General features: G+C 42.0%; 1 protein-coding gene across 3 annotated transcripts in view; it reads right to left on the bottom strand.

The window, feature by feature from the left end:
• The window catches only part of abr (ABR activator of RhoGEF and GTPase), a 121,965-nt gene that overhangs the window by 69,789 nt on the left and 38,079 nt on the right, over positions 1-14,097 (bottom strand). For all 3 annotated transcript variants that reach the window (XM_070916910.1, XM_070916911.1, XM_070916912.1), the window contains one exon: positions 7,259-7,440. In XM_070916910.1, coding sequence (XP_070773011.1) covers positions 7,259-7,440 — 182 coding nt within the window. The remainder of the gene's footprint in view (positions 1-7,258; positions 7,441-14,097) is intronic.

Below are 14,097 nucleotides of genomic sequence, written 5' to 3'. Positions count from 1 at the left end.
GTTTTGGCCTCTTCAGACTCTTTCCCTTCTCCATGCACCTTAGAAGTGGGTGTAGTTGTGCCAGAAATCCCTACTCTGCTTCTATCATACCCATCCAATCTGCCCGATTCGCATATCTGTAACTGTCTATTTTCGGTACAGTAAATATAATAATTCGTCTATTTTGGGTATAATTATAGACCATAAACATCACATAGCTTATATAAAGACAAAAGTGTCCAAAAGTATTACTCTTCTAAACAAAAGTAAGTATATACTGGAAATGTTGTACTTCTCACTTATTTTCCCATATCTTAGTTACTGTGTGGAGGAGTTAGGGCAACACATACACAATATATCCATTATATACACAGCAGAAAAGAGCAATACAAATTATAAATAAGTGGATTCAAGGGGCCATACCAACAGACTGTTTATCACATCAAGGCTAATAAAGCTGAAGGATTTCGTTGAATTTAAACCTTTGTTCGTCATGTTTAGAGCCAAGTTGTTTGTGTTAAGATCGGCTGGTGATGATCATGGAAGAAAATATCATTTTAAAACTCAGTTTTGCACTTACTACATTAAAGAGGATGTGTGTTTCACACGTGTGGAGTCAAAGTGCAAAGTTAAAAGGTTGTTGAAAGTATTGGCAGACCATCTACAGTGGACAGTTTGTGTTACTTATTTTGAGAAGGAGGCAGGTTAAATTTGATTTGTATCATTCAATCATGGAATGTGTATTACATTGTTGTTGTGTTGGAAGTGTACACTGAGGTGACTGAGAAATTAAAATTTGAAATGAAATGAAAAGGTCTGTGTGGATACATCCTCCATACAAACTCAAACTGTGCAGTATGCAGATCAGCATGCAGACTGGTTTTCGTATACAGAATTATTCCAGCTGTTTGGTATCATCCCTTGTGCCATCTCATCTAGTCATCAAGCCATTGATAAAATATACTACACACTATGTGACGGTGTGAAGATGATAACGATTGTTGTATACATATATATATATATATATATATATATATATATATTTCTTATATATATATATATATATATATATTTCTTATATATATATATATATATATTTCTTATATATATATATATATATATGTTTATAATAATGACATAATGACATAATGACGCCTGCCGCATGATTCACACTAGATTGTAAATGGCAGAAACACACAGTAGTGTTAATATAATCTAACAAATTCAGGTCAGGTCACTATATTTATAAAGCATATTAACAAATGTGTTGACCAAAACAATTAAAATGTGTGAAAGCTACTGAAGAAATCCTCATTTTATTATTCCTCCTTAATTAACCTTGAATATAGCTAGAACCATATATCTATAGCCATATGGATTATACCCTAACCCGAACAGTTAATCATAAACTTTCCCTGGCTGTCATTCAGCCTTCGCCGCCCTCTGAACAGACACACGTCCATGCACACAGCAGACAGACTGCAATAAACTGGATAATTGAAGTCAAAGTGACGTTGAATTGTAAAATATGGGAGGCCAAAGAACAGCCATGAGAGCAGAGAGGGAGATTAATTATTAACACCACCAGATCCTTACAAACATATCAGCACACCAGCTCTACCTGATAAGACAAGGCAGGAGCCATGACCTCATCATTTTAACCCAATCACAGCTGACATCCACCATCTGACACTGATGTTATCCCTCAAGACTGGAGGTGTACTGTACAGCCATGTCAGTATGTACACTATGTGCACAATATATACTTTAATTACAGGATTATTAAGATTTAGTTGGAGTAACAGTAGAGATTTAGCAGAAACGATTACTTCATCCCACTTTAAGATATTTACCTATAAAATACACAACATACAGTACATTTATGAGAGAAATTAGAAATATTTGTGTCAATTCATGTTTTGATGAATACAAAAAGCCTAAGTCGCATATTAAAATTCTGTGGTAACGCAAAACATGTGCACCTGTTCATCAACACACACGCACCTCCCCACTTGATGACAGCATTGATGCTTAACCTCCCTGTGATTGGTGGCGACACTTTTCCGTACATCATCATCCATGTGACTAAAACTCACAACAAAAGCACTAGAAATGAGTCACTCTTGAGACTTTTAGATGCCTCTTTTATAGGCAAGTACTGCCACCATTTATTAAGCACCACAATCCACATCTCCAGACATTTTGTTTTTTTATATAAATGTCATGAAATTACATCCAGAGCTACTTCTAACAAGATTTCTTAGCTTTTTTTAGATGTTAGATATGATGCCAGATCTGCGTAGTTGCCCTGATACTTGCAAACTAAACAATGCAGAGAAATGCATTTTACTGTCAAAGTAAACGTGTGTGTTGGTGACGTGTAAACGCTTACTCCTTCTGTGACAAACCTGCAACAGCAGGGTGAAAGAAAAAAAGAAGACAGGAAAGGAAGGGGAAAACTATTTCTTCCAACAGTGGGAATATTTTCCCTCTGCTGTACAAAGAGCTACTGTGTGGTGAGAGGGCAAGATGAGCAATACATGAGCGGTGAAAGGATTTTTCCATGGCAACCTGCTCCTGAGTGTGCACATCTCAGTTACGCATTTCATACCAGAAACATGCTGCGTGCTTTTCTATTGTGCCCTCTGGTCTCCCTCTGTGATAAAGGAGCTGATATCAAGAGTGACCGGGAACAGTGCAGGCAGCCCTGCTTTTAGTCAGTTCATCTACTACTACTACTACTACCACACACACACACACACACACACACACACACACACACACACACACACACACACACACACACACACACACACACACACACACACACACACACACACACACACACACACACACACACACACACACTTGTGCACACACACTCTTGCAGCACAGATGGCTCACACGCACACGTAGCAGCACATAGTGACGCCAAGACACCAATAAGACTTTCCACTTTGCTATATATAGCCAAGCTTTCAAGCCTGGTCAGGGTGTTCGTGTCGCATAAGTGCATACATGTGTGTGTGTGTGTGTGTGTGTGTGTGTGTGTGTGTGTGTGTGTGTGAATTCCCTGCATCCAGCTGTCCAGCCGCTGTCTCACCTTGAACTGTCTATGTAGCGGAGTGATGGGATCCAGCTCCCCATCTCCATATTCAAATACCTCCTCCTCCTCCAGCACCCTGTCCAAGTAGCACAGCACCTCCTCCTCTTCCTCCTCCATGATTCTCCCTCTCTTTTTGTGCCTTTCTTTCACCTCCTCCTTCTCCTCTTCCTGCCTGAGACTCCCTTCTTCAGGGCCTGCCCGGACACATCAGTGTTTTCCCTTCAGAGCAAGTCGTCTGGACACCGAGAGAGAAAGAGAGAGGACCCCGCCTACACAACCCCACCCCCTTCCTCTGCTGGGCTTCCTGGTGTGAGTGTGTATGTGTGTACTACATATATGTGTGTGTGTGTGTGTGTGTGCGTGCGCGCTGCTGTTCCACCTCGGTCGATGAGGTCTGCCCTCTCTCTACATCCGCCCCTCCCCTCACAACAAACGCGATCCAGCCACTTCCTTGATGGCTACATAGGCTGTTTCTGTCTGTGCTTCGCTGGGAGAGTCGGTCTGCTTCAGTCTCTTTATTTCTTTCTTCCGTATCTTCAGGCTAAAGCCACTTCCTCAAATACACAGTGTCTTTCTTTCTTGCATTACTGAGTGTTACAGAGTTCGTTTCGGTCTCCTTCTCTCTTCACTGTGGCCATTGTGTCTTTATTGATCTTCTTGAGAGCCTTGGATGTGGAGCTGAGACCAGCTAATGTGCTGCTTCTGCGGCTGATTCTAATTACAGGTCACATAGTTCAGTGGGGAACAGCAGTTTAGCACAGGCAGAACATATGGTTAAAATATAAAGTAGTGTTTAAAAAAAAAAAAAAAAAAGACACACATGCCCCAAAACAACCTCTTAGGAAAATCCAGATACTAGAAAGGAAATTAAACTGAATATGCGAATGACTGGTCACAATCAAGATGTGATGATCCAACTCTGAGTTTGTGTGTTTTTGTGAATGAAAACAGTTCACTCACCACAACCTCTCACCCCACTCCTGACCCTTAGATGCCTCTTCACAGGGAGTGACACCCACTTCTGCACTGTCAACCACCCTCTAGATTCCCCCACACCCCATTTCTCTGGCCGATGATTTTAGAATTGGTCTTCAGGCTCCCACCTCATCTTCGCGTGCCATTCTTGCAAGCAAATCCTGCAAAATCTAGGTTGCTAACCTCCTGAACTATATTATATAGGTCAGACTTGTTTTACAAGCCAAGGGCTTGGAAGAGTTTTGGGAAAATAAATGAGAGTAAATTAATGCTTGTGGCTTGTATTTCTAGGTCACCATCATTACAAGCCATTAATGTGGGCAGAGAATGGATCATATAAGAAAGAAAACTAGAACTAAAGAAAGACAGAGTGGGAAAAAAAGTTTAAATATAACAAGGGGGATAAAAAGAAGAGGAAAAAAACAAAGAAGACTAAAAATCACAAATTTGCCTCATACAGGATAGAGGGTGTTATCCTTAAAGGAGAAACCTCAGGCAGAGCAACAGGCGAGGGATCCCTCTTCCAGCACAGGCAGAGATACAGGAACTCTGGTTTTAAAGCATCCCAAAATACAAACAGAAACATCTCTAAGTTCAAAAATGCATTTTGGCATGAAGGTGCCAGCGTTGGCTCTCTCCTGACAGCAGATGAAAGGCCTGTGCAAACTCAGCGGAAAGAAAGGCCGACTTAACGAAGCGGTGAGGAGAGGGCGACCTCAGTGGAAAGACCTTTAGAGTCCACAAGGCAGCAGCGTCTGACATGATCTGCTCTGACTCAATTTGCTACTAAAGTGTAGGGGTCAAGAGACCATTAACATACCCAGCTAAGTAAAAATAGTCAATCTACAGCCAAAATGTTATTTTGCTCCACCTGAAGAATCTCTCTTTTGGCGACCGACTTATTTCATCTTTGAGAGCAACCTAACGTTCCCCAGATTCACTGCATTTGAAACTGATTGAGCACTTGCACTGCATTTCTTTATGGTGGTTTGTGTTGATGAAAATATCATTAAAGCTTACTCAATTCCTGACAACCTCTAGCAACAGGTCATTGAACTATTCCTTTCAAATGGTGCTACATTTTAAATGGTTTTCAACATGTTCAAAATGTCCTGACTCATCTGTTCTCACCCCAACTTGCCACTAGATGGAGACATGTTTTCATTTACATGAGCTGAGGCTACACAGCGACTCCCAATGAATGCAACAGAATAAGCTTAAGAATTTATAAATGACTTTTAGAAGAAGGTCAATGATCAAGGCTACAGTGTATTTACAATACTATGATAATAGCTGCTTGGAAAAGAGATTAAAAAAACAGCCAATGGGAGAGAGCAGGCTGATTTAAAGAGCAAATGGAGGAAGTGGGGGCAAATTCTGTTCAATGTATAATGGAGAAACAAGGTAGATTCCTCTGAAGCTGTAGATTCAATAACAAAAGTCTGAGCCAGCCACTGACATAGTTCTCATTCAGCCTTTTTCATGCTGCATGTCAAAGCTGCTGTGATGTGTGAAGTGAAAGCCTGCTAGCTTCTTGGGTCTGTGTGGGAGGGTCGGTTCAGGTCAGGGTCAACGCGACTCCCGCCGAGCCTCCCCGGCTCCCACTCACACACACGACACACAAGTCACATTCATACAAACACATACACACTCAGCCGTGAGGCATAGAAGGAAGCACTGCAAACACCGACCTACTGATATCACAACGACCCAATGTATTTCCATTTCATGAAAGCTTTTGCATCAGCTAAATGCCTGGTGCCTGGTGGGACTTAACTGGGGAAATCTAGCAGCAGAAGTTTATTTGAAGTAAACAGAGGAGGTGTTGGTCTTCTTCTTCACATGCCCAGTGATGGCCACTGGGACCGAATAAACAAAGAAAAGAGTGCCACCTACTGTATCTAAATTCTAAATTATGCACTGTAGATAGACAGTAATACACTGAAAATCCAAAATAAAAAACACACAGCTAACTTATAAACGTCATGATAATTACAAAAAAGGTGTGACGAACACGGTCCGAGAATGTATTCTGCATTCACACATGAACTGGCAGGTTGGTGCTGGTGGCACTCCCCCCAACCCCATCTGGGTCTGTGGTCATTTCCTGCTGCTGTGAATGCGCCACCTGCAGTGTGCTGCAGGCAGTCCAGCTATCGTGGCTAATCGCTAACAATTAAACTGGGTCAAGATCTGGCGGCTAACTTCAAGAAGAAACAACCAGCAGCCCAGAAAAGACTGAAAGACATTTGTCACAGATGGAGCCTGGAGTGAAATCATTCCAGGTGAAGGAGAAACGCTGGCTGATGACATATCAGCTTTAACTGTATTACACTCCTAACAGGATGTGTTCATAATGTAAAATACACTGCAGCTCTATCCACAGAATGGGGACTGTGGATTTTGTCCCCCATGACATACATTGGATCTCTTCAGGGGAATGATTACAGTGACCAATAACTCTTTCAATGTACAAATGTGAGTATTGTATTAAGATAGACTTAAAAAAATGTGATCCTTTAGAAGAAGCTTCCAGGAAAAAAAGAAGCTTCGTCATCTGATATTTGAATTAGCGTAGAGAATTTTCATTTGAGAGGACAAACCAGGATAATGTGACTCTGGACAAAAATCTCATGTGGACTCCTGTTGCTCCTCACAGCTGCTCTACCAGTCAATAACAACATAAGACTGACCAATCAATAAATAAATACATGTGGTGATCACATCACTGAGCTGTATTATGTATTTCAAGCAAATTCGAGTCTCTGTAGCTTTTCATATCATAATGAAATGATCTCAAATCAATAGTTCACTTTAGTGTAGACTGAGTAACATATCTACCCCTTACTGTTTATTCTACACATTACCTCTTTACATATGTAGATTATTCTGCACTTGCTTAGATGCTTAACTGCTAATCTAATAAAAATATGCTTTGGGAAAAGACACTGTTAATAACACACTAGTTATAGTTGATCGACTAAAGCCTACAAAACTACCTTCAGGCTTTTCACAATTTTTAGATATTCTACTCAAGACACTTGCCTGGAGGAAAACTGCACCTGAGCTCATCCGTCATGTTGCGTGAAACATCCATGGAGGGCTGCTCCTGGTTTGTACCTGCCTCTGTGTGTGTGTGTGTGTGTGTGTGTGTGTGTGTGTGTGTGTGTGTGTGTGTGTGTGTGTGTGCGCTCTCACCCCTGGCAGCAGGCCCTCTGGTGGTGTGGGGGAGACCGTTTCTCCGTCAGGCCCTTGGGGTGCGCACAGCTGGGGCGACATGGTGGGCGATTCATCTATATAGGGCAGCGTCTCCGAGCCATCCTGAGACTTGCCGTCCTCCGCTCCGTCCCCCTCGTAGCCATCTGTGTTGTAGTTAAAGTCTGGAGGAGAGAGCGAGAGAGAGAGCGAGAGAGAGCGAGAGAGAGAGGAAGAGAAAAAGAGAGATTTAGATGCTGATTAGCATTTCACCACAGAGAACAGAGCCATCGCTGAGCTCCAGTGACTCACAAACCACAACTCAAACTCTCAAGTGAGAACAATCTAGTATTTCCTCAATGCTGTTTTCAAGTATTGAATTCTCCTGATACCCACCACTTATTCTGTTAGCTGTGTGGGGATTAAATGTGGAATAACTTAAACCAAGAGGGAATAAGGTATGTTGTACAGGCGTCATTTTAAAAGTTCTGATGATTTCAGGCGCTACACATGTGACAAAAACACAAAGACAAAATGGTGAAATGAAAGCTGACATTTCTGGAGACAGTTTATACAGCCAGAGGGCATGTGGATTTTTAATATTTAAAAGAAGAATAAAGATGGGAATACACAGAATAACAGACTGACAGTTAACTGTGGACTGTTGACGCTGGTGTAAAGCTCAATGGTATCAACTGCATGAAACAGTCTTACATGGCTGAACTGGCTTCAGGGCCAAACTACTGTTCCGAGGATGCTACAAAGCAAAAAATTACACATGCATCTTTCTTAATTCATGTTTAATATTGTTTCTAAGGTATCACAGTTGTATATATTAGGCTCAGTGTCGGTATTGAGGTCAAAATTCATGTCCAGAGACAACGCTGGCGTTCAGGGCTAAGTAACAGTGACAGCTCCAGTGGAAGGGAACAGCGCTGACTCTGAGACGACGCCTGCCCTGCCTTCGAAAGAACACTGGTGAAGAAAACAGTGGAATAACAAAAAGGCATGGGGAGACATAAAAAGCCTGTGTCAGACATAAACAACGTGAGGTTGGCACCTTTTATATCTGATGACTTATTAGAGAGGAGAGGTGTATTTCAGATGGAAAAAGGGAGGATTTTCTTCATTTTAAGTAAGTAAAACAAACAGAAAGCAAAGATGTCTGCTTATGCTTCTACAACGATTATAGATTTTCTAGGATGTCTGTTTTTTACCCTGATTGGATACCTGTTTATCTGATACAGTGCAGTGTATTACAGTACGATAACTTGGAATAGGAGAAGCCTGTGTAACTATTACAAAAAGCCATATAGCTGTGGGCTGTAAAAGCAGAACCAAATGTTTGAAAAGCAAATTATGTGGGAGGTGCGTAGGTGAGCCTCTCTGACTGCATATAACCTACGCTGAGCTCAACCACCACTCTAAAACACAAATGCGTGCCAATTCACCACCATTGCACAGACATACTGTACATGCACTCGAGAGGGTGTGTGTGTGTGTGTGTTTGTGCGTGTGTGCAAGAATGCCAGAAAAAACTCTTAACAAGCCACAAACGACATCTAATTGGAAAATACATGCAGGGGTCAATCCCCACTGGGACGACACACACCATCAAGCTAATGTTGATGGGTGCCTAGAGTGGCCGCCACACCGCCTGTCTGTCACCTTCTGACACGTACCATAACCCAGAGTCACAGGACCACCCACCTGCCAATCAAAAAAAATCCCTCCATCTGTTAGTTGCATGCGAGTATGTATGTGGACCGCGGAGAGTCACAGCTACCATCTGGTTTATTTGTAGCTGTTGGGCAAATAGCTGACAAATAGTGCATTTGGGTCTCAGCTGACTTAGTGAAGCATGTAAAAAAAAAAAAAAAAAAAAGAAGCAGACCGAGAGTGTGCTGAAGCGCTGCAAGATGACACGAGTAGAACATTAGACATAAAAGGTGAGGATGGGGTTAAAACACTGAGGTATGGTAATTTGTCGAACTCCAACTGTGCTGTGATCATGCCATAGAAAAGATCTGCTACTCCAATAAGCGTGTGGTTGCATGTATTTGTTTTTTCTCTTTCCTCTCTCTTCCATCTGTTCCCTCTCTGTACACCTTCTGGCCTCCTGACGGACTAGTTTGTCCCAATCCTGGTTGCGTCAGTGTGTGCGTGTGTGTGTGTGAGCATGAGAGCAAAACAGAGAACTGCTCTTGTCATTTAAGATATTTACGTGATGGTATAACACTCAAAAATGCCTCCAAATCCTCAAATGTCCACACAGCCCACTGTGAGCTGGAAGGATGGATGGACAGCACAGTATGCCCTACATGTTGCACCCAACAAAGCCTTCGGGTCTAGCCCAGCACCAAGGTCTGCTCCCTCTTTTACAAAGATGTAGGCCATTCATTTCTATTTGCAGAAACATCAATAGGCAGCAGAAATCATTCAGAAATGCAGTCCCTGCTGTGCTGAGCAGAGAACAGAGGTGGAGCAGTGAAGACAAAGCAGAGCAAATGGGCTGAACGTACACTCAGCTCAGCCTACAGTGTGCACACAAACACACACACACGCACAAGCTGTGTGCTTCTAGCTTACTCACAGTTGCCTGAGCTCTCATGCATTTGCTGGTTCATTGTCCGCTTTGTATGTATTGTGTGTTAAACTGTTAATGTGAGTCATTAGAGGCGTTTTGTGTTTGAATGAATCTCCCTGCGAGCAATTTGGGGTGTGAGTGGTCATTATTTCTACTCATTATGTCTGATTAGCCATATTAATGCAAGACAGACAGAGATACAGAGATACAGATATACAGAGAGAGAGAGAGAAGCACAGACAAAAGAAAAAGAGCAATTGTGAAAATGTCTCTTTCGCCTGGCTGCTGCTGCTGCTGCTGAGCCACTCAGTGACGAGATCAAGACTCAAAACAGTCACAGAACAGAGGAGATCAAGGAGACAGACATAAAGGTTGTGTATTCAGTGACACGCTCAGATTAGAGCCATATGTGGTGTAACACAATTACAACATAGTAATTATAACACAGCAGGAAAAGCCACATATGCTGGTGGTGATACTAAGATGCACAAACTGCTACTGTGTAGAAGCTCAGCACCTTCATTGTTCAATAGATCAGTCTCAGGACCCATCAGCTATACTGTACATCATCTGGATACACAACCATCAATATTTTTTAAAGGTGTTCAGGGTCTGATTTGTCAACTCTACCAGACTTTCAAATAGAAACCACTGAAATCCACTTCTGTATTGACATGTCTTCGTCACAGAGGGGTACTTACAGTCAAGTCAGTATTCTCAGTTTGACTACTCACACATGGTAGCATATATTCTATTAAGTACACAGGAGGGGCGCACTCGGTAAGAACGAGTCTCCATTGGTTTTTTTCATCATTGATGTGTAACTTTACAATATGGACTTCTGGGGGAAGTTACTGTGAACACTGTAAAGGGCAACGCAGAGCCCTGCATGAGGGACATACAGCATGCACTTACACTTACACCTAAATTCTCAGACCATGAAGTTGGTTTTTACCTCTTGTAGGTCTGTCAGTGCATGAATTGGAAAAAAACCCAAATCAGTACTAAGTTTCAACAACACTGGTATTCACGGGTGAAATTCTAGTCATAAATGTGTTCCCAGTATAGAGGCAAACAGCAGTATGCTACTGTAGATTTGACTGGGCTGCACTATATAAGCCATCACATAACACAGAGGAAGAGAGGTATATAGAGAAGGAGGAAATTAAATAAAGCAGGTCAGCTAGCTTATTGTTTAAAGACCAGGAAGTGAGGACAACCAGAGAGTGTACATTTGAAAAGGTAGCAATCTATCAAAAATTCAAAAGCTGGAAGGCTAAACAACGAAGCGATGACCGTGAGAATCCATTTTATGTTGATACAAAACACAGTGACGCTTTGAGCTAAATGCTCACAACGATTATGCTAGCGTGTTGATGTTGGCAGGTACAATGTTCATCATGCTCATCCTAGTTTTGCATGTTAGCATGCTAGCATTTGCCTAAAGGCTGATGGGAATTACATTATTTGCAGATGATAGCGCTAGACGAATGGTAAGGAGATCAAAGTTTACAGTTCATCCTCAGGGAAACTGCAATCCATCCAGTACTTGTAGAGATGTTTCAGTAGAAAATAAAAACGGGTCAACTTCATGTGTGTCAGGACAAAATGTGGTGCCAATCCATCAAGCTGCCACATTCTACCACATTCTACTGTATTCCCTGTATTCCCTAACCCCATTACAAATAAGTATGTAGTAGTATTATCTCAATAATTAAAAATGAACATAATCATTTTACTGTATATCATCTTAACTACAGTCGGCATTGTAAATCTAATGTAAATAAAACTAAAGTAACAGGTTAATTATGTGTACACGGGCAGCTCCGGCTTTACCTTAAACTAAATGACTGACTCCTTCACTGAATCTGCTCTGTCTCACATCATAATACCTGCACCAGTGCGTAATATCGGATTACACTTTTCAAAATACAAGCATACGACAAAGCTGACCAGAGGTAATATCTGCAGAGGACAGAATTACTGGACTAACTAAGATAGTAAGCAATTGTATATGTTCTTGTTTTTAATGTTGAGGTCACAGGATTTCCATTCTACAAGTTGGAACAGCATTTGTCCAAAAAGGTTGCAAACATGCAGCTTTTCAACCAAAGTGTGAGAAAATGTGTGTGTCTGCAGAGTATGCGCCCAGGCAAGAGAAATCAAACCAGCTGCTGAAGTTGACAGCAGTGTGGTCCAGTGCCTGTTTTGAATGTTTCATTAAGTTGCACTTTTCATCCCCCTAAAAACAAAGCTATGTTTACATGGGACCCCTCCTCACATGTTGCATATATGTATGTCTATCCTGTTATGCATTTTGGGACCTTGAGATTTATTTTGTGATGCCCCCCCCACCCCACCCCCAGGTCTCTATACCACTGGTATAGATAATATATTATCTTCTGAATGGGAGTCTTGGTATCTACGCACTGTACACTCCTTTTAAACATTGCTCCTGGTAATCTATAAATAAAGTTGAATATTACAGTTGCTGGGCTCCAAAGAGAATATATTCTTTCTTGCTTTGCATCAGATCTCTTTGACAAACTGCTTCAATACGACAGGTTTTCCCAGACAAGATACAAATGCACATGAAAGACTACGCAGAAGCTTGGATTTCACAATATCATCAAACATCACTCAGTTGCATTTCTGTTTTGTTGTTTTAAACCCTGCCACTGCCAACGCTCACATGTGTCCACATGTGCACGTGTTAATCGGCACACACTCTTGACAGGCTGAAATGTCGGCTGCCTAAGTCAGCTAATGCACCCTGACAATCCCCGTGCGTGACAAACAGAAAAATCAATGCTGCACTGTCAGTCCATGGAGAGGGAATCATTCTGTGAAGAGGATTCATCGGCCCTAACATGTTATTACTGTTCAATAGAGCAGTCCCTAAACACACACACACACACACACACACTTTACAGAGTTAAAACAGGGACATGCTCAACATGACATGCGATTAAACAGGAGACAACACCAGGTAAAAAGGGTCGACTTGCAGGGGAGGAAGATCCTGTTAATCAATACACCCTCGGTCTGGCACATCACTACAGTGAAGTGAACCCATCGAGATCGATCCACATGTTCGCACACAAACACACACACACACACACACACATTCACAGACCAGAGAAACTACACAAACGCAGGGCGACCAGACTTACCATCGCTGGAGAAGAGAGAACGAATGACACACACAGCATCAAAGAAGAAAGCCATGAGTGTGTTGGGCTTGTGTGCGAGCGTTGTCTGACCTAAACACCTTCACTGGCAGTCATCCATGTCACCAAGGCAGTCGGGCAAACGTTATGTCACAACTCAAGTCCCGCTGGTCCCATTTCTTCAACTCAAATTCAACAACGCAAACTGAGAGGCTCAACAGTATTGCCGATGAAAATAAGAGAGCTGGTTTGGAGCGCTCCACCGTTGAACACTTCCACTGTTATGGACCTCTCAGATAGCACTCCTTCAAATTAAGGAAACAATGCTGTATTCAACAACACCCACAGCCTAGGAGGAAGCAACAAACTCATACACAACAAAAAGAGCAGTTACTGTATGGAAGCTATAAAAATGCTGAATGAGTACATCAAAGTGTTTCTCTGTCCGCTGAATATTGTCACGTCACGTCCCAGCTGGCCAATAAAGAGGGTCCTGTGATGGTTTATGGATCACGCAGTCATAAACATCAATGTGGGTGTATGTGCATGAACTTTAGGTACACTACATGCACTGTATGACGAGGAACCAACCAAAACTGGATCTCTGGTTCAGTAATTCAACATTTAAATGACACAACAGAAAGCAACTGCCCAAACCAAACGCTGAGGCCCACCAGCCGCAGGAGTGGAGCGGGCTGCGGATTAGTGGAGTTTTCACATTTGGATATTATTCAAATCAAGCTCACCAAGGACGCATTTATGTATCCAGCACGCATGCTGTGCTAAACTGAACTGTGATTAACCTGTTACAGGACTATTTGAATATGGGGAACCAGGTACATCACTGACTCATTTGTAAATGCAAATGAGACACATGCATTGTCATCCAGACACAGTAGAAAGTCTATCTAGACATGCGTAAGCAGCAATTATAAATAATGTCAGCTGTAGTAGAGAGTGGCACTGCAGATGTAGTTGCAGAGGTAAAAATTATAAGGTCATATTGAGTGAATATATACAAGGGTTCAGTATCTGACAAACGGACACAAAGTTGACCTCCATGGGCCCAACGATTGACCTGACAG

This window comes from Enoplosus armatus, chromosome 13, assembly GCF_043641665.1.
Source record: "Enoplosus armatus isolate fEnoArm2 chromosome 13, fEnoArm2.hap1, whole genome shotgun sequence".
Taxonomy (NCBI): domain Eukaryota; kingdom Metazoa; phylum Chordata; class Actinopteri; order Centrarchiformes; family Enoplosidae; genus Enoplosus; species Enoplosus armatus.
Note: the sequence above shows the minus strand (reverse complement) of the source record. Positions and strands in the feature narration are given on the sequence as shown.